Genomic DNA, 22,098 nt, shown 5'->3' with positions numbered 1-22,098 from the left:
TGATATGTTTACTTTAATTAGTATTATGCACCCTGCGGGGTAAAAATGTATCTCTCATTTATGATCTTTAATCTACATATGATAGTTGAAAATATCATACTAATAGGCAGAACGCTTTACTAGTGAGGTACTACAGTAATATTATGTTCAAAAATAAAAATAAAAACATAAGGTATCAATGTAAATCTTATAATGTATATATCCGAGGTATACTGGTAATATAGTAGGATATACTGGTTTTCTATGTCTATCATGATTTACTATTGTTATTAGCCATGCCTATTCTGTAATAACTTGTTTTCTTGTTCATAAGTGGCTCTTGCTTTGTTTTACTAATTACCTTAATAAAAATCTTTGATTTAAAAAAAAAAAAAAGATGATTGTGATAGCTTCATGTTTAATAATAGGGCTTTTCTCAGGGAGCTGAATTACGTTGAATTGAAAAGTAGCCGAAAACACGTCAGCCAATACATTGTTATCGGCCCATCAGTACAAGCTTAACATGTGGCAGTAATTGATGTTTAAAAACAGGAGCCAGTTATATCAAGCCCTTGGATGAAGCTTTAAACCACATTTGCACCATATACTAATGCCAGATAGAAATGGTTATAGGTTACCTAGTAAGAAGCAGACGAGTCTGAGCAGATCTCCAAAATGAACAATACATTTATGTGCCAGAGAAGCAAGTACCTGCCTTCCTCGATACAAGTGAAAACAAGGATTTTGGTTCTATTATTTAGAGATAGTTTGCTGTATGAGATTCATTAAGTTTTTGTTTTTTTAACACAGTTTTACTAATCATTTTATCTATATTATATGTTATAGCCCATTAACCTTTACCTGACTTTAAAGGGACAGGAAACACAAAATGTTTCTTTTAAGATTCAGATAGAACATGCATTTTTAAACATCTTTCAAATTTACTATTGTCAATTTTGCTTCATTCTCTTGGTATCCATTATTGAAGGAGCAGCATGCACTACTGGGCGCTAGCTGACAATATCGGTAAGCCAATGATAAACAAACATATATGTGCAGCCACCAATCAGCATCTAGCACCTAGCTCTTTATCCTACCTTGGTATCCTTCTTAGCAAAGGATACCAAGAAAACTAAGCAAATTAAACATAAGAAGTCAATGGAAAGTTGTTTAAAATTGTTTGTTCTATTTGAATCATGAAAGAAAAATTCTGGCACACATGAACTAACACCCTCTAGTTGTGAAAAATGTCAAAATGCATTCAGATAAGAGGCGGCCTTCAAGGGCTAAGAAATTTGCCTCCTAGGTTTAGCTTTTAACTAAGAATACCAAGAGAACAAAGCAAAATGTATGATAACAGTACATTGGAAAGTTGTTTAAAATTACATGATCTAAATCATGAAAGTTTATTTTTTACTAGATTGTCCCTTTAACTCAAACCAGGACCGCCCTCCTCATGGTGACTTGGAGAATTTGGGGGTATATGTTGAAGGGTACAGCAAGCAGCAGGTAGTATGCTATAACACATGGCTGGCTGTTACCATTCTTGAGAGTGTGGTGGAAGTGAAATCCCTTGTATAATAGGCTGTGCATGAGAGAGACAGCAAAGTTTCAGTGAGAAGGTTGATGTAGAGGTCATGGATAAATGTGAGCTTGTTGCAGACAGAACAGCAGTGCCATACTACACAGGTGCTTATGTGTTTAACCCCTGCAAATGTGTTTAAAGTAAAGCCAGCTTCAGAGTAGCAATGCACTGCTGGGAGCTTGCTGAACAGATCTGGTGAGCCAATGGCAAGAGGCATATGTGTGTAGCCACCATTCACTAGCCAGCTCCCCATAATGCATTGCTGCTCTGGAGCCTACCAGGGGTTGCTTTTCAATAAAGGACACCAAAAGAACAAAGTCAAACTTGCATGCCATATCTAAACCATGAAAGTTTAATTTTGACTTTTATGTCCCTCTAAGCAGTTAATGAGAAACGGATTAAGACAATAAAAGAAGAGATTTTGTACTGCATGTAGAGTAGGGTAAGGTTAGGATAATTACCATTGTATTTGTAGTTTGCCTGCATTTTTGTTCTTAGCTCAGTTCTTGATTTTAATGCTTTTTTTTTCTTTACAAATTTTCCTGTTTGTCAGAACAAATAGTTTCTTGCTAATGAATCCCATTCCTGTCCATATGGATATGCTATGAACGTGCATTATGGTTCAAATGTTTTTAAGTAAAACTGGAGCATTTGTGTTTTGAAGAAAAGAACATTTTGTGATTTTATTCACAAGCTTGCTGGAGTGGTGTTTTCATTTCATGCTCAGTCAGCTAAAACTGCTTAAGTTAATTGCAGGCAAAATCTAGATATTATTGTTAAAATTAAAGCTCTGATTGAAAGGGCAAACAAAAACAAGAAAAATATTGTCAACACTTTACACACTAAACACAAAGATATTTACTTTATACCTTCAATATTTTATATTTATTTTTAATTCACAGTAAAACATAACATTATAAGATAGACATGTTAGGACACAACATCTCACAACCCGAGATTTTATATAACTGGGTCCAAAATTTTCATTCTATTCCCTACCCATAGATAACAATTGTATTCCATTGCACTCAGATCCTTTTAATATTTAAAGGGTCTTTGCATTTAAATATGTGGTTTAGGAGTGAATCACTGCATTGCTAGAGAAGGAATCCTTTCTGGTTAATGGTCCATATGAAAGACATGGTGATTTTTTTTATTTTTTTTACACAGGTGTGCAAACCTTAGCCTTTGCTTTTTTGGTCCCTTTGAGGCTCATTGCAGTCTGGAAGATAGAAAATGGGAAACTGAAGCAATCCAAGTATTTAAATGTCAGTCTGATTATGTCATCTGTGCTTTGGGAGATTCAGTAAAGAATGGAAATTCTGTAAGAGTAGATAAAATAATCTAGAAACAACACGTTCATTCCCAAAAGCAGGAAATTGTGCTGAATCTTTACATATACAGTATAGGTTGCAAGTGAGAGTTATGTAAGGATTTAATACTTTTGCTGCCAGAAATAGCAGCTAGCATTTTTATAGATGTAGCACAATGCTTATTAAATAATGTGTTAAAGCCATTCATTTTATATTGTAAGACATGAAATGTGAGAATACAATCCCACCCACAGTTCACATTATACCATATAAGATGAATCCATATAACTTTTTAAACATGATAGGTTTTTTTTTAAATAATGCAACTCTTGATATAATATATGAATCTTGATGTACAATATGAACATTAAAGCCTTTTTGTTCAAATCTCTGCCCTCTGCATCTTAAATTTGCAACTCAGGACAGTTTGCCTAATTTAAAGTCTTACCAAATCTACTTTCCTTGTCACTGATTTGAATTAACTCAACAATGAATTAGTCACTTGTGTCACTTTTTTAACTGTAATTATCAACCCCCAAAGACTCTTTTGCTCACCTGTGTTTAAAGTGAGTCTTGTACCAAAGTTGTTCTTGCCCCACCATCCCATCTCCCTCCCCACATATCCCTCTAGTTCCCCAGCTTGCCCCAGACTTTGGTGACCTGAGACAGCCAGAATCTGGAGTCCTTCACAGGCAGTTCTCCTGGAGATGGAGAGCTCACATAGAATTACTGGGGTACTGTGTCCAGCCTGCTTCCTTGTATGCTTCCAGTACGTGGTTGTAGATGAGGCTTCGCAATTTGTTCCAAGCTAACTGCACATCAGGTGTGAATTCTTTGGCATACTCTTCTGCAATGACCTCCAGCATCACACCAGTCAGGATCTAATTGGGCAAAAAGGATTATCATTATCTTGATCATACCATTATTTATATAAGCTTCATAACCACCTAAAGGTATCCCCTACTTTTTAGTTTTTTTTATTTAATTTACTTATAAAAAAATATTGGAAATGAGTAAAGCACTTGATTCCCATTTGTTTCCCAAGGAAGCATCATGACCCTCTGCAATATCCAAACAAGAAAACACCCTTTGTGCTCCTCTGACATAGAAGTGTATTATTTGAGGAATTTAGCACATTCGCACTTTCCAGCAAGCAGTTAGTAGCCCTCTCTATACTCTTGTTTGAGTGATAAAAAATATAATAAAATTAGCAGAAAAATAGAAGTGCTATTAATTTCACTAGAGCAGTTCTCCACTTGTAATCTACAACATTGTGTATATATGTATGTGTGTGTCAATATATATGCCAGAATTTAAATGCATCTTGACCTCAACTCGAAATGTCAGTCGCCTTTTAGGATGCAGTAAAACCCTAATTAAAAGGATGGTTAATTTAGCTAGTTGTGATTAGTCACAAGTCTTCAGACAGATTGCTTGAGCTGATAAAGACCACTCTCACAGCTCTGCTGGTGGACAGTGACACACCACACAAGACAACCTAAAATTCCCAGATTTAAATGCAACAATGGAAAAAACAGAATTTATGTTTACCTGATAAATTACTTTCTCCAACGGTGTGTCCGGTCCACGGCGTCATCCTTACTTGTGGGATATTCTCTTCCCCAACAGGAAATGGCAAAGAGCCCAGCAAAGCTGGTCACATGATCCCTCCTAGGCTCCGCCTTCCCCAGTCATTCGACCGACGTAAAGGAGGAATATTTGCATAGGAGAAATCATATGATACCGTGGTGACTGTAGTTAGAGAAAATAAATCATCAGACCTGATTAAAAAACCAGGGCGGGCCGTGGACCGGACACACCGTTGGAGAAAGTAATTTATCAGGTAAACATAAATTCTGTTTTCTCCAACATAGGTGTGTCCGGTCCACGGCGTCATCCTTACTTGTGGGAACCAATACCAAAGCTTTAGGACACGGATGATGGGAGGGAGCAAATCAGGTCACCTAGATGGAAGGCACCACGGTTTGCAAAACCTTTCTCCCAAAAATAGCCTCAGAAGAAGCAAAAGTATCAAATTTGTAAAATTTGGTAAAAGTGTGCAGTGAAGACCAAGTCGCTGCCTTACATATCTGATCAACAGAAGCCTCGTTCTTGAAGGCCCATGTGGAAGCCACAGCCCTAGTGGAATGAGCTGTGATTCTTTCAGGAGGCTGCCGTCCGGCAGTCTCATAAGCCAATCTGATGATGCTTTTAAGCCAAAAAGAGAGAGAGGTAGAAGTTGCTTTTTGACCTCTCCTTTTACCGGAATAAACAACAAACAAGGAAGATGTTTGTCTGAAATCCTTTGTAGCCTCTAAATAGAATTTTAGAGCACGAACTACATCCAAATTGTGCAACAAACGTTCCTTCTTTGAAACTGGATTCGGACACAAAGAAGGCACAACTATCTCCTGGTTAATATTTTTGTTAGAAACAACTTTCGGAAGAAAACCAGGTTTAGTACGCAAAACCACCTTATCTGCATGGAACACCAGATAAGGAGGAGAACACTGCAGAGCAGATAACTCTGAAACTCTTCTAGCAGAAGAAATTGCAACCAAAAACAAAACTTTCCAAGATAATAACTTAATATCTACGGAATGTAAGGGTTCAAACGGAACCCCTTGAAGAACTGAAAGAACTAAATTGAGACTCCAAGGAGGAGTCAAAGGTTTGTAAACAGGCTTGATTCTAACCAGAGCCTGAACAAAAGCCTGAACATCTGGCACAGCCGCCAGCTTCTTGTGAAGTAAAACAGATAAAGCAGAAATCTGTCCCTTCAAAGAACTTGCAGATAATCCTTTCTCCAAACCCTCTTGTATAAAGGATAAAATCTTAGGAATTTTTACCCTGTTCCATGGGAATCCTTTCGATTCGCACCAACAGATATATTTCTTCCATACTTTATGGTAAATTTTTCTAGTTACAGGCTTTCTAGCCTTAATAAGAGTTTCAATGACAGAATCTGAGAACCCACGCCTTGATAAAATCAAGCGTTCAATCTCCAAGCAGTCAGTTGGAGTGAGGCCAGATTCGGATGTTCGAACGGACCTTGAACAAGAAGGTCCCGTCTCAAGGGTAGCTTCCATGGTGGAGCCGATGACATATTCACCAGGTCTGCACACCAAGTTATGCGTGGCCACGCAGGAGCTATCAAGATCACCGAAGCCCTCTCCTGATTGATCCTGGCTACCAGCCTGGGAATGAGAGGAAACGGTGGGAACACATAAGCTAGGTTGAAGGTCCAGGGCGCTACTAGTGCATCTACTAGAGTCGCCTTGGGATCCCTGGATCTGGACCCGTAGCAAGGAACCTTGAAGTTTTGACGAGACGCCATCAGATCCATGTCTGGAATGCCCCATAATTGAGTTATTTGGGCAAAGATTTCCGGATGGAGTTCCCACTCCCCCGGATGAAATGTCTGACGACTCAGAAAATCCGCTTCCCAATTTTCCACTCCTGGGATGTGGATTGCAGACAAGTGGCAGGAGTGAAGCTCCGCCCATTGAATTACTTTGGTCACTTCTTCCATTGCCAGGGAACTCCTTGTTCCCCCCTGATGGTTGATATATGCAACAGTCGTCATGTTGTCTGATTGAAACCTTATGAATTTGGCCTTTGCTAGTTGAGGCCAAGCCTTGAGAGCATTGAATATCGCTCTCAGTTCCAGAATGTTTATCGGGAGAAGAGATTCTTCCCGAGACCATAGACCCTGAGCTTTCAGGTGTTTCCAGACCGCGCCCCAGCCCACCAGACTGGCGTCGGTCGTTACAATGACCCACTCTGGTCTTCTGAAGCTCATCCCTTGGGACAGGTTGTCCAGGGTCAGCCACCAACGGAGTGAATCTCTGGTCCTCTGATCTACTTGGATCGTCGGGGACAAATCTGTATAATCCCCATTCCACTGTCTGAGCATGCACAGTTGTAATGGTCTTAGATGAATTCGCGCAAAAGGAACTATGTCCATTGCCGCAACCATCAAACCTATTACTTCCATGCACTGCGCTATGGAAGGAAGAAGAACAGAATGAAGTACTTGACAAGAGCTTAGAAGTTTTGATTTTCTGGCCTCTGTCAGAAAAATCTTCATTTCTAAGGAGTCTATTATTGTTCCCAAGAAGGGAACTCTTGTTGACGGGGACAGAGAACTTTTTTCTACGTTCACTTTCCACCCGTGAGATCTGAGAAAGGCTAGGACAATGTCCGTATGAGCCTTTGCTTGTGGCAGAGACGACGCTTGGATCAGTATGTCGTCCAAGTAGGGTACTACTGCAATGCCCCTTGGCCTTAGCACCGCTAGAAGGGACCCTAGTACCTTTGTGAAAATTCTTGGAGCAGTGGCTAATCCGAATGGAAGTGCCACAAACTGGTAATGCTTGTCCAGAAAGGCGAATCTTAGGAACCGATGATGTTCCTTGTGGATAGGAATATGTAGATACGCATCCTTTAAATCCACCGTAGTCATGAATTGACCTTCCTGGATGGTAGGAAGAATAGTCCGGATGGTTTCCATCTTGAACGATGGAACCTTGAGAAATTTGTTTAGGATCTTGAGATCCAAAATTGGCCTGAATGTTCCCTCTTTTTTGGGAACTATGAACAGATTGGAGTAAAACCCCATCCCTTGTTCTCCTACTGGAACAGGATGAATCACTCCCATTTTTAACAGATCTTCTACACAATGTAAGAATGCCTGTCTTTTTATTTGGTCTGAAGACAATTGAGACCTGTGGAACCTTCCCCTTGGGGGTAGTTCCTTGAATTCCAGGAGATAACCTTGAGAAACTATTTCTAGCGCCCAAGGATCCTGAACATCTCTTGCCCAAGCCTGAGCGAAGAGAGAGAGTCTGCCCCCCACCAGATCCGATCCCGGATCGGGGGCCAGCATCTCATGCTGTCTTGGTAGCGGTAGCGGGCTTCTTGGCCTGCTTACCTTTGTTCCAGCCTTGCATCGGTCTCCAGGCTGGCTTGGTTTGAGAAGAATTACCCTCTTGCTTAGAGGATGTAGAATTTGAGGCTGGTCCGTTTCTGCGAAAGGGACGAAAATTTGTTTTATTTTTAGCCTTAAAAGACCTATCCTGAGGAAGGGCGTGGCCCTTTCCCCCAGTGATGTCTGAAATAATCTCTTTCAAGTCAGGGCCAAACAGCGTTTTCCCCTTGAAAGGGATGTTAAGCAATCTATTCTTGGAGGACACATCCGCTGACCAAGACTTCAGCCAAAGCGCTCTGCGCGCCACAATAGCAAAACCTGAATTTTTCGCCGCTAATCTAGCTAATTGCAAAGTGGCGTCTAAGGAAAAAGAGTTAGCCAACTTAAGTGCTTGAACTCTGTCCATAACCTCCTCATAAGAAGATGCTTTATTTGAGCGACTTTTCTAGTTCCTCGAACCAGAAACACGCTGCTGTAGTGACAGGAACAATGCATGAAATTGGTTGTAGAAGGTAACCTTGCTGAACAAACATCTTTTTAAGCAAACCCTCTAATTTTTTATCCATAGGATCTTTGAAAGCACAATTATCTTCTATAGGGATAGTGGTGCGTTTGTTTAGAGTAGAAACCGCCCCCTCGACCTTGGGGACTGTCTGCCATAAGTCCTTCCTGGGGTCGACCATAGGAAATAATTTCTTAAATATAGGGGGAGGGACGAAAGGTATGCCGGGCCTTTCCCATTCTTTATTTACAATGTCCGCCACCCGCTTGGGTATAGGAAAAGCTTCGGGGGGCACCGGGACCTCTAGGAACCTGTCCATCTTACATAATTTCTCTGGAATGACCAAATTGTCACAATCATCCAGAGTAGATAACACCTCCTTAAGCAGAGCGCGGAGATGTTCCAATTTAAATGTAATAACGTCAGGTTCAGCTTGTTGAGAAATTTTTCCTGAATCTGAAATTCTCCCTCAGACAAAACCTCCCTAGCCCCTTCAGACTGGTGTAGGGGCATGTCAGAACCATTATCATCAGCGTCCTCATGCTCTTCAGTATCTAAAACAGAGCAGTCGCGCTTTCGCTGATAAGTGGGCATTTTGGCTAAAATGTTTTTAATAGAATTATCCATTACAGCCGTTAATTGTTGCATAGTAAGGAGGATTGGCGCACTAGATGCACTAGGGACCTCCTGAGTGGGCAAGACTGGTGTAGACATAGAAGGAGATGATGCAGTACCATGCTTACTCCCCTCACTTAAGGAATCATTTTGGGCAACATTATTATCAGTGGCATCATTGTCCCTACTTTGTTTGTCACATTCATCACATATATTTAAATGGAGAGGAACCTTGGCTTCCGAACATACAGAACATCGTCTATCTGATAGTTCAGACATGTTAATAGGCATAAACTTGATAACAAAGCACAAAAAAACGTTTTAAAAAAAAAAAAACGTTACTGTCTCTTTAAATTTTAAACTGAACACACTTTTTTACTGAATATACGCAAAAGTATGAAGGAAATGTTCAAAATTCACCAGAATTTCACCACAGTGTCATAAAGCCTTAAAAGTATTGCACACCAAATTTGAAAGCTTTAACACTTAAAATAACGGAACCAGAGCCGTTTTTACATTTAACCCCTATACAGTCCCTGGTATCTGCTTTGCTGAGACCCAACCAAGCCCAGAGGGGAATACGATACCAAATGACGCCTTCAATAAGCTTTTTCAGTGGATCTGAGCTCCTCACACATGCATCTGCATGCCTTGCTTCTCAAAAACAACTGCGCATTAGTGGCGCGAAAATGAGGCTCTGCCTATGACTAGAAAAGGCCCCCAGTGAAAAAGGTGTCCAATGCAGTGCCTGCCGTTTTTTTAACAGAATTCCCAAGATTAAAATAACTCTCCAAAGTTATAAACCATTAAATATGCTTATAAAGTAATCGTTTTGGCCCAGAAAAATGTCTACCAGTCTTTAAAGCCCTTGTGAAGCCCTTTATTCTTATATTGAAAATTAAGAAAATGGCTTACCGGATCCCATAGGGAAAATGACAGCTTCCAGCATTACCAAGTCTTGTTAGAAATGTGTCATACCTCAAGCAGCCAGAGTCTGCTCACTGTTTCCCCCAACTGAAGTTAATTCCTCTCAACAGTCCTGTGTGGAAACAGCCATCGATTTTAGTAACGGTTGCTAAAATCATTTTCCTCTTACAAACAGAAATCTTCATCTCTTTTCTGTTTCAGAGTAAATAGTACATACCAGCACTATTTTAAAATAACAAACTCTTGATAGAAGAATAAAAACTACATTTAAACACCAAAAAACTCTGAGCCATCTCCGTGGAGATGTTGCCTGTGCAACGGCAAAGAGAATGACTGGGGAAGGCGGAGCCTAGGAGGGATCATGTGACCAGCTTTGCTGGGCTCTTTGCCATTTCCTGTTGGGGAAGAGAATATCCCACAAGTAAGGATGACGCCGTGGACCGGACACACCTATGTTGGAGAAATAACTTGTCCTTTTAATGAAGTCAGCTTTAATAATGAAAAACATGAACTCACTACATTCTCCTTGATTAAGGTATCTTAGAGCAAGTACAAATGGCAACATTTCCCACATGCAAGGTCATTTACAGTTCCAGGACTTTGACTACCAGAAGAAGGCTGTTTTAATGTAGGAACCTCATTGTTAAAATGTTCAAAGCATTCTTGGGGATGCTTTGAAACATTGTATTATTAAGAGGCCCCTTGTGGTGAATGATTCAATTTGGTTTGAACACTAGACAACTGTACTCTTGCTTAGATAAACAGGGCCATTCTAAACAGCCTCTAAGCATTTCACGCGACTACCCTTTTTCTTCTTCCAGTGAACAGAGCCATCTACTGCTGACTCACATACCAGTAGTCCAGATGCCTAAGTCAATTTGCATTTGAATTAAATCTAGCCTTTCCTATGGTTTACCCTCTGTATAAAGAGAATATGCTGCTAGATAAAGTGAGTGCTCCTGTTGAGATGAAAGTTCTGAACTGTAAGTTTCTTAGAAGCTGTTGTTGCAAAGCGTAACTGCATATTTAGGTCTTTATCCTGCTGACTACTGCTACTAGAAAGTCTTATTAACTTCTAATTACAAATATTGGGCCAGAATCCAATCTACCTATGACTGTAACTCTCAGCCTGGTGGTGTGTAAAGATCCCTCTCTGTCAGACAGGCTTTGTTTCCAGGAGCTCAGCATGGCATCACATTACATCACATAATTAAATATAAAACTAAAAAAAAACAACATTTTTTATGAGTATATCTTTTTCAGAAATTATTTCCTGGCTCCTATAAAACAACATGTTGGCTCTTCAGTTCATTGAATGACTCATAAGTTTTGTATAACCGTTGGAATATACAGGGAGGAGGGTGAGTCTGTAGGACAGAGTTGCCAACTCAGCATTATCTTGCAAGATGTAGGACAATTACCCTCCGCTCTATTGAAAAAAAAAAGTGTATTCATTGAATACTGAAAAGAAGACAGCCGTTTTTGTTCATTCATTGAAGGGACATAAAACTCCAAATTTAATTCTCCATAAATTAATTAACAACACTGCAATGTACAGTGATTATTTATTTTGCTTGTTTTTGCCCTAAAACGCAGTTGCTGTAAAGTTGTGCTGTTTTATGCTCCCTAAAGAGGCCAAACTTCTGTAACTTAAAGTGATATTAAATAATTCTGAACTGAATCGGGCAACGTAATCTACACATTGTAGTTATACCATTACCAGCTAAAATGCTGTATTGTCTTTATTAATAAGTGTAATATATTTTAATCTTTAATAATTTTTCCCCTACCAATTCTTTCAATGCACTATTCCCCTTCCTAATTCTTTCTGTAGTGTAGTGGCATATAGAGCCATTCCACCCACTCTATATAGAATGTGCACACCCGACACCTAGCATCTGAAACAACGGTTTTATCTGTTCCTTAATGCCAACAGGCAATGATTTTCTAGCAGGCAACATTTCCAACAAACAGTGAATTGCCTTTTCACTGTTTACATCTATGTAATGTGCATGCCCGGTTGGTCCTTCATCCATGGTCCATAATCGGGGGGCGCTTTAATATATTATATATGTGCTGTGCGACACAGCTTCGCAGCAACATAAGAAGTTGAAAAAATGGTTTAATGGGGGCAGGCAACAGAGGCAGTAATAGGTAGCAAAATAATTATATTAAACTATTTACACACCATTTAAAATACAAGTAAAAACACCTTTAATATTTCTCATGTAAAGTGGATCCATTAAATATTAGTAACATGGTCAACATTTCAGAACTTGTCCGTAGATACTCTCCCTCCATCCCCTTCGATCAGCTCAGGATCTCCTCCTCTCTTGTTACTTCCTCACATTCCCGTTTACAGGACTTCTCCAGACTTGCCCCTATCTTGTGGAACTCCCTGCCTCGCTCCACAAGACTCTCCCCTAGTTTTAACAGCTTCAAGCGCTCCCTAAAAACTCTACTATTCAGGGATGCTTACAACCAACACTAATCTTTCCTAACTCCATTGCTTTCCCCTTGAACCCATTAGAATGTAAGCCTATGAGCCCAGCTGTTTTCAGATCGCCTTCATAAGAGCCGACTGCAACAGTGAAACTCTCGGCAGGGCCCTCTACCCACGTGATCCCTACAAAAGCTATCCTGTATACCGACTATGTTTACAGCGCGGCGGAATCTGTTGGCTCTCTACAAATACCTGATAATAATAACTATCACTTTCAGTATGCTGCAAAATGCTTCATGTTGTTTATTGTTGCCCATTTGCCAGAGATAGACATCATGGGGGCAGGCAACAGAGGCAGTAATAGGTAGCAAAATAATTATATTAAACTATTTACACACCATTTAAAATACAAGTAAAAACACCTTTAATATTTCTCATGTAAAGTGGATCCATTAAATATTAGTAACATGGTCAACATTTCAGAACTTGTCCGTAGATACTCTCCCTCCATCCCCTTCGATCAGCTCAGGATCTCCTCCTCTCTTGTTACTTCCTCACATTCCCGTTTACAGGACTTCTCCAGACTTGCCCCTATCTTGTGGAACTCCCTGCCTCGCTCCACAAGACTCTCCCCTAGTTTTAACAGCTTCAAGCGCTCCCTAAAAACTCTACTATTCAGGGATGCTTACAACCAACACTAATCTTTCCTAACTCCATTGCTTTCCCCTTGAACCCATTAGAATGTAAGCCTATGAGCCCAGCTGTTTTCAGATCGCCTTCATAAGAGCCGACTGCAACAGTGAAACTCTCGGCAGGGCCCTCTACCCACGTGATCCCTACAAAAGCTATCCTGTATACCGACTATGTTTACAGCGCGGCGGAATCTGTTGGCTCTCTACAAATACCTGATAATAATAACTATCACTTTCAGTATGCTGCAAAATGCTTCATGTTGTTTATTGTTGCCCATTTGCCAGAGATAGACATCATGGGCTCTCACCTGAATTACAAGCTACCCCATTATAATTTTTGGGATTCTCAAGCAAATCTAATAGATGTCCTGGTAGTTCCCTGCCCTTTCAATCTAATATACATTTTTGTTTTCATCCATTTGTATTACTAACCAAAGTGATAGCAAGAATCAAGCAAAAATGAGCTTCAGTGATACTGTTTTTTCCAATTTGGCCTCTCAGGACTTGGTACACGGATCTGTTTCAAATGTTCTCTTACTCACCTTGTTGGCTTCCTCTTAGAAAAAAAACTTTCTTTCATCAGGATATCAGAACTCGGCTTTGACAGCTTGGGGATTGGACGCCTACTTTTGGCTAACAGAAGGTTAACAGATAAGGTAATTGATACCTTAAATCACACCAGAAAGCATATTTCCAGGCATATCTATCACATGGTAGGGAAAACCATTTTGACTTGGTGTGCTAAGAAAGGGTAACGTTCAAATAATTTTTAAATTCCTAGAGTTGTGGGGCGAGATTACATATGCGGCGCAACTGCTGAAACCCGCTCCGCCCGTAATTTCACCTCGCACATCCGGGTATCGCATAAACCCCGCTGGCAGTTCATAAACCGTTGTAAGTCGGATAAACTAGCGATGTCCAGAAATGAGCGTAAATACAAATTTCTGGAGTCGTCAGTGACTTACAGCACTTTAGAAACTGCCGGCGCCTAAGAAAAAAGAAAATTTATGCTTACCTGGTAAATGTATTTCTTTTTTGACACAATGAGTCCATGGATCATCTTAATTACTAATGGGATATTCACCTCCTGGTCAGCAGGAGGAGGCAAAGAGCACCACAGCAGAGCTGTTAAATAGCTCCTCCCTTCCCTCCCACTCCAGTCATTCGACCGAAGTTAGGAAGAGAAAGGAAAAGCCAAGGTGCAGAGGTGTCTGAAGTTTACAATAACCCACAACCTGTCTAAAAACACAGGGTGGGCCGTGGACTCATCATGTCAAAAAATAAATAAATGTATCAGGTAAGCATAAATGTTCTTTTCTTTTTTAAGACACAATGAGTCCACGGATCATCTTAGTTACTAATTGGATTCAATACCCAAGCTAGAGTACACAGATGATACGGGAGGGGCAAGACAGGGAACCTAAACGGAAGGCACCAATGCTTGAAGAACCTTTCTCCCAAAAGCGGCCTCAGCCGAGGTAAAAGTGTCAAATTTGTAAAACTTGTGAAGAGAAGACGAAGTTGCAGTCTTGCAAATCTGTTCCACAGAAGCCTCATTTTTGAATGCCCATGAGGAAACAACAGCCCTCGTGGAATGAGCCGTAACTCTCTCTAGAGGCTGCTGTCCAGTCTCATATGCAAAACGTATGAAACTCTTCATCCAAAAAGAAAGAGAAATTGCAGTAGCTTTCTGACCCTTACGTTTTCCTGAGAAAACCACAAACAAAGAAGAAGACTGACGAAAGTCCTTAGTCGCCTGTAAGTAAAACTTTAAAGCATGGACCAAATCCAAATTGTGCAGAAGTCTTTCCTTCTGAGCAGGATTAGGACACAACGAAGGAACAACAATTTCCTGATTAATGTTCCGATCCGAAACAACCTTAGGAAGAAATCCTAATTTAGTACGTAAAACTACCTTATCTGAATGGAAAATAAGATAAGGAGACTCATACTGTAATGCCGAGAGCTCTGACACTCTCCGAGCAGAAGAAATAGCCACAAGAAATAAAACTTTCCAAGATAACAACTTAATATCTAAGGAATGCATAGGCTCAAACGGAGCCCCTTGAAGAACTTTGAGAACTAAATTAAGACTCCATGGAGGAGTAACTGGTTTGAACACAGGCCTGATCCTGACCAAGGCATGACAAAAAGACTGAACATCTGGGACATCCACCAGGCGCTTGTGTAACAAAATAGATAAAGCCGAGATCTGACCCTTTAGGGAACTCGTCGACAAACCCTTCTCCAAACCCTCTTGGAGAAAAGACAAAATTCTAGGAATCCTAACCCTACTCCATGAATAGCCCTGGGATTCACACCAATAAAGGTATTTACGCCAAATCTTATGGTAAATTCTGAATCATGGTCTCTATGACTGAGTCAGAAAATCCCCGCTTGGATAAAATTAAGCGTTCAATCTCCAAGCAGTCAGCTTCAGAGAATCTAGATTTGGGTGAAGGAAGGGCCCTTGAATTAGAAGGTCCTTCCTTAACGGAAGTCTCCAAGGTGGCAGAGATGACATGTCCACCAGATCTGCATACTAAATCCTGCGAGGCTAAGCCGGAGCAATAAGTATCACCAACGCCCTCTCCTGTTTGATTCGAGCAATGACCCGAGGAAGAAGCGCAAACGGAGGAAATAGGTATGCTAGGCTGAAGGTCCAAGGAACCGCCAGAGCATCTATCAGTTCCACCTGGGGGTCCCTGGACCTCGACCCATATCTCGGGAGCTTGGCATTCTGTCGAGATGCCATGAGATCTAGCTCTGGCTGACCCCATTTGAGAATCAGGCTGTAGAACACTTCCGGATGGAGTTCCCACTCCCCCGGATGAAAAGTCTGCCTGTTCAGAAAGTCCGCCTCCCAGTTGTCCACCCCTGGGATGTGGATCGCCGACAGATAGTAAGAATGGGCCTCCCATTCTTGCTATCATTCTTGTTATCCCACCGAATTATCTTGGCTACCTCGGTCATCGCTAAGGAACTCCTTGTTCCTCAATGATGATAAATGTAAGCCACTGAAGTTATGTTGTCCGACTGGAATCTGATAAACTGGGCCGACGCTAACTGAGGCCAGGCCATAAGAGCATTGAAGATCACTCTCAGTTCCAGGATGTTTATAGGAAGAACAGACTCCGACTGAGTCCACACTCCCTGAGCCTTTAGGGAACCCCAGACAGCTCCCCACCCTAGAAGGCTGGTGTCTGTTGTCACAATCACCCAGGACAGTCTGTGAAAGCAGGTTCCGTGGGATAGATGATCCAGAGACAACCACCATTGAAGTGAGTCCCTCGTCTCCTGTTCTAGGGTTATTCGAGGAGACAAGTCTGCATAATCTCCATTCCATTGTCTGAGCATGCTTAACTGCAGAGGTCTGAGGTGGAACCGAGCAAACGGGATGATATCCATTGCCGCCACCATCAGCCCGATTACCTCCATGCACTGAGCCACTGACGGCCGAGGAGTGGATTGAAGGGCTAGACAAGTATAATCTTTGATATCCTGACTTCTGTCAGAAAAATCCTCATAGATATAGAATCTATTAGAGTTCCCAAGAAAGTCACCCTTGTGTTTGGGACTAAGGAACTCTTTTCCAAATTTACCTTCCACCCGTGAGCTCTCAGGAAGGATAGCACCACGTCGGTATGGGATCTTGCTTGTTGAAAAGATAGCGCCTGGATTAGAATAACATCCAGATAAGGCACCACCGCAATGCCCGTGGCCTAAGTACCGCCAGTAGAGACCCCAGAACCTTTGTGAAGATTCTGGGAGCCGTGGGCAGACCGAAAGGGAGAGCCACGAACTGGAAGTGTTTGTCTAGAAAGGCAAACCTTAGGAACTTGTGATGATCTCTGTGAATAGGAACATGTAGATATGCGTTTAAATCCACTGTTGTCATAAATTGACCCTCCTGGATCAATGGAAGAATGGTACGAATAGTTTCCATCTTGAATGACGGAACCCTGAGAAACTTGTTTAGACTCTTGAGGTCTAAAATTGGTCTGAAGGTTCCCTCCTTTTTGGGAACCACGAAAGATTTGAATAAAAACCCTGCCCCTGTACTGAAACGGGAACAATCACTCCCAGGTCGGAGAGGTCTCCTACACAATGTAAGAATGCCCCTCTCTTTATCTGGTCTGCAGATAATCTTGAAAGAAGAAACCTGCCTCTGGGAGGAAAATATTTGAACTCCAATTTGTATCCCTGAGACACTATTTCTACTGCCCAGGTATTCTGAACGTCCCGAACCCAAGCCTGAACAAAGAAGGAAAGTCTGCCCCCTACCAGATCCGGTCCCGGATCGGGGGCATGCCCTTCATGCTGTTTTAGATTCAATAGCAGGCTTCTTGGATTGTTTACCCTTGTTCCAAGACTGGTTGGGTCTCCATATGGACTTAGATTGTTCCTGCTTAGTAGAGGAAAAGGAAGAATTTCCCTTGAAATTTCGAAAGGAACGAAAATTACTCTGTCATCCTTTTGTTTGTTTTTCTTATCCTGAGGGAGGAGATGACCCTTACCTCCCGTGATATCAGAGATAATTTCCGTTAGGCCCGGTCCAAACAAGGTCTTCCCCTTGTAAGGAATCACCAAAAGCTTAGACTTAGATGACACGTCCGAAGACCAAGGCTTTAACCATAAGGCTCTGTGGGCTAGGACAGAGAAACCCGAACTCTTAGCTGCCAGTTTCATAATCTGAAGGGAAGCGTCTGTAATAAACGCATTAGCTAGCTTCAGAGCTTTAATCCTGTTTTGGATCTCCTCCAAGGAAGTCTCAGTCCTGAGAGACTCAGACAGAACATCAAATGCTGCCGCACTAGTGACAGTCGCAATACACGCAGCTGGCAGCAATAGCAGACCCTGGTGAACATAAATCTTTTTAAGTAAACCCTCTAGTTTTTTATCCATAGGATCTTTGAAAGCACAACTATCCTCTATTGTAATAGTAGTTCTCTTGACTAAGGTGGAAACAGCCCCTTCCACCTTAGGAACTGTTTGCCAAGCCTCTTTAAAAGAATCAGCTATGGGAAACATCTTCTTAAAAATAGGAGAGGAAGAAAAGGGAATGCCTGGTCTCGCCCACTCCTTAGTAACGATCTCCGAAGCTCGCTTTGGCACATGAGATACGTCTGAGTAAGAAGGAACTTCAAAGTATCTGTCCAGTTTACTAGACTTCGTAGGGGCAACCACTACTGTGGAGTCACAGTCGTCGAAAGTAACTAAAACCTCCCTGAGTAACAGGCGGAGGTGTTCTAGTTTAAATCTAAAAGATACTACCTCTGAATCCGTCAAAGGCAATACACTTTCTGAATCTGAGATTTCACCCTCAGAAATTACAGCAGTACCCTCCTCTTCTTGACCTTGGGAAGATATCTCCGAAATTGCCACAATGGCGTCAGAATCTACTGAATGTCTGGTTTTCCTCTTATGTTTGCCCTGCAACATTGGGAAGGCAGACAATGCATCAGAAATTGTAGAAGACATGAGAGAAGCTATGTCTTTTAAAGTAACTCCAGCGGGTGCTAGAGCAGAAGGGCAGGGCACTGCTTGTGCGGGCGGTAAGCTTTGGGACGCTTGGGGAGAAAGCTGCGGCATATCTTGACCCTCGTCATTAGACTCTTGGACAGCATCCGCTTTTGAAAAAGTTTGCTTAGAAAAAATCTGTTCCCTATAACTTAAAGTAAGATAAGGTAGGTAAGATGACCCTTACCTCCCGTGATATCAGAGATAATTTCCGTTAGGCCCGGTCCAAACAAGGTCTTCCCCTTGTAAGGAATCACCAAAAGCTTAGACTTAGATGACACGTCCGAAGACCAAGGCTTTAACCATAAGGCTCTGTGGGCTAGGACAGAGAAACCCGAACTCTTAGCTGCCAGTTTCATAATCTGAAGGGAAGCGTCTGTAATAAACGCATTAGCTAGCTTCAGAGCTTTAATCCTGTTTTGGATCTCCTCCAAGGAAGTCTCAGTCCTGAGAGACTCAGACAGAACATCAAATGCTGCCGCACTAGTGACAGTCGCAATACACGCAGCTGGCAGCAATAGCAGACCCTGGTGAACATAAATCTTTTTAAGTAAACCCTCTAGTTTTTTATCCATAGGATCTTTGAAAGCACAACTATCCTCTATTGTAATAGTAGTTCTCTTGACTAAGGTGGAAACAGCCCCTTCCACCTTAGGAACTGTTTGCCAAGCCTCTTTAAAAGAATCAGCTATGGGAAACATCTTCTTAAAAATAGGAGAGGAAGAAAAGGGAATGCCTGGTCTCTCCCACTCCTTAGTAACGATCTCCGAAGCTCGCTTTGGCACATGAGATACGTCTGAGTAAGAAGGAACTTCAAAGTATCTGTCCAGTTTACTAGACTTCGTAGGGGCAACCACTACTGTGGAGTCACAGTCGTCTAAAGTAACTAAAACCTCCCTGAGTAACAGGCGGAGGTGTTCTAGTTTAAATCTAAAAGATACTACCTCTGAATCCGTCAAAGGCAATACACTTTCTGAATCTGAGATTTCACCCTCAGAAATTACAGCAGTACCCTCCTCTTCTTGACCTTGGGAAGATATCTCCGAAATTGCCACAATGGCGTCAGAATCTACTGAATGTCTGGTTTTCCTCTTATGTTTGCCCTGCAACATTGGGAAGGCAGACAATGCATCAGAAATTGTAGAAGACATGAGAGAAGCTATGTCTTTTAAAGTAACTCCAGCGGGTGCTAGAGCAGAAGGGCAGGGCACTGCTTGTGCGGGCGGTAAGCTTTGGGACGCTTGGGGAGAAAGCTGCGGCATATCTTGACCCTCGTCATTAGACTCTTGGACAGCATCTGCTTAGAAAAAATCTGTTCCCTATAACTTAAAGTCCTCTCAATACATGTTGGACAGAAAGGGATTGGTGGTTCCACATTAGCCTCAAAACACAAGGAGCAAGAAACATTTTGTAAGGCCCCTTGGTCCATACTTGTTCACAATTAATCCTTTTATCAAATAAAAATCTTAAACTCAAAAGACGTTACTGTCTCTTTAATTTCAAAGTGACACTTTTTTTTTTTTTTATAAACTTAAGGCCTGCAAAGTTATAATTTAATACCAATATAAGGCCCAAAAAAGAAGAGACACCCCTGCACCACAGCAACCGAGCGGAAAACCGGGTGTCTGTGTATCCACTCAGCACTGCAGAAACAAATTCAATCCGTTGCGCTGCAGAAGATCCGTAACGCTACAGCAGAAATGTATGCTCTATTTCACGGACCATGCGTCTCTAGACAGCACCACAGAAAAAAAGATATGAGTAAATTCCTAACCAAAGCGCAAGTGAATTGGCACGAACCCGGAAGCCCCGCCCATCGTGGTCGTATCATATCTCTAGGAAAAAGCTCTGTTCCATTTTACCACCTATGTAAAATATCTTTGAGCAAGGATACTTGATTAAAGTGTGAACCGCCAAGCAATGAGCCCCAGTGCCTGCACATAAATGCTGTCCCAATACCTCTCCAAGCTATGAGGGTCCTTAGTGTCCCAACGTATGTGCCTTTCTATTGCACTTAATAAGCATAATGGTGTGCTTACTCCTTCCTGGGTCCCCCCCCCAGAAAATATGTAAAGTAGCACTTACCTTAACTTCTGCCTGACAGCTAGGCAGCTCACAGGCTTAAGAGGTCCTCTCCCTCCCATTGGCCTGTGAATAAAAAGCATGCTGAGTAATCTTCTCCTCAGACTAAGGCATACAGGGCAGCAAGAATATATGGGAGGCATAGTGAGAATTATGTCCCACAAGTTCCCATTGCTCTAAAGCCACCAAAGCTCTACTGATAGACTGATATGAAATACGGCTACACCCTAGAACAAAGCAGCACAATCTTGCACTACTTTAAAAATAATAAACTCTTGATTGAAGAATCTAATCTTAACACCTCACTTTACCACTTCCTATCACTAATGTAGGCAAAGAGAATGACTGGAGTGGGAGGGAAGGGAGGAGCTATTTAACAGCTCATGGATCCCTGACGAAGTGCTGTAATGGCACGAAACATGTTGGATGTATTGTTACTATGTTGCTAGGCTGACTCGATTTTGGCTGTGATATTGCTACTTTCTGTGATCTGATCACAGCATACTTTTATGATTATTATAATGAAGATACTTTTAAACCTACAACTGCAGTCCATTTACTGCTGGATCCTCTCCACCTGTGTGGAATTGTTTGTTTAGGCAAAGAGTGGCGTGGGAGGGAAGGGAGGAGCTATTTAACAGCTCTGCTGTGGTGCTCTTTGCCTCCTCCTGCTGACCAGGAGGTGAATATCCCATTAGTAATTAAGATGATCCGTGGACTCATCATGTCTTAAAAAAGAAAAAAAAAATAGTAAAATCTCCCGTAAAAGTCTAAGCCACCTCCCAAAAATAAACTTGACACGTAAAACCCCTATATCCGCAATCCCCCCACATCAGAACTAATAATAAATGTATTAACCCCCAAACCAACAACTCCCCACAACGCAATATATGCCTAGTTAAACTATTAACCCCTAATCTGCCATTCACCCACATCACGATCTACCTAGTAAAAGTATTAACCCCTAAATCCGCCAACCCCAACATCGCAAACTACCTAATAAATGTATTAACCCCTAATCTGCCATTCACCCACATCGCAAAGTACCTATTAAAGCTATTAACCCCTAATCCGCCGTAAACCCACATCGCAACAAACCTTATAAATCTATTAACCACTAATCCGCCAAGACCACACAACGCAATAATCCTAATAAAACTATTAACCCCTAATCCTCCAAACCCTAACAATGCAAATAACTAATTAAAATACTAAGCCCCCTAACCTAACACCCCCTAAATTAACCCCATTACCTAAATTAAAAATGACTAAGTTGCAAACAATTAAAATAAAAAAGATAACATTACTTAAAAAAAACAGCAACTAAGATTAAATTAATCTAAGCTTACAAAAAATAAAAAAGTCTAACATTACATAAAATAATAAACCAAATTATCAAAAATAAAAAAAAAATAAACCTAATAAAAACACCCCCTAATCTAATACTAAACTACCAATAGCCATTAAAAGGACCTTTTGTAGGGCATTGCCCTAAGTTAAACAGCTCTTT

At 41.4% G+C, this 22,098-nt stretch overlaps 1 protein-coding gene across 1 annotated transcript in view; it reads right to left on the bottom strand.

Annotated features, from left to right (window-relative positions):
* Window positions 1–2,421: 2,421 nt before the first annotated feature.
* The window catches only part of CYGB (cytoglobin), a 101,024-nt gene continuing 81,347 nt past the window's right edge, over window positions 2,422–22,098 (bottom strand). The window contains exon 3 of the mRNA XM_053688718.1: window positions 2,422–3,758. Within this exon, the coding sequence (XP_053544693.1) occupies window positions 3,594–3,758 (165 nt within the window). The 3' untranslated portion in view covers window positions 2,422–3,593. The remainder of the gene's footprint in view (window positions 3,759–22,098) is intronic.

This window comes from Bombina bombina, chromosome 1 (genome assembly GCF_027579735.1).
Source record: "Bombina bombina isolate aBomBom1 chromosome 1, aBomBom1.pri, whole genome shotgun sequence".
Classification (NCBI taxonomy): Eukaryota; Metazoa; Chordata; class Amphibia; order Anura; family Bombinatoridae; genus Bombina; species Bombina bombina.
Note: the sequence above shows the minus strand (reverse complement) of the source record. Positions and strands in the feature narration are given on the sequence as shown.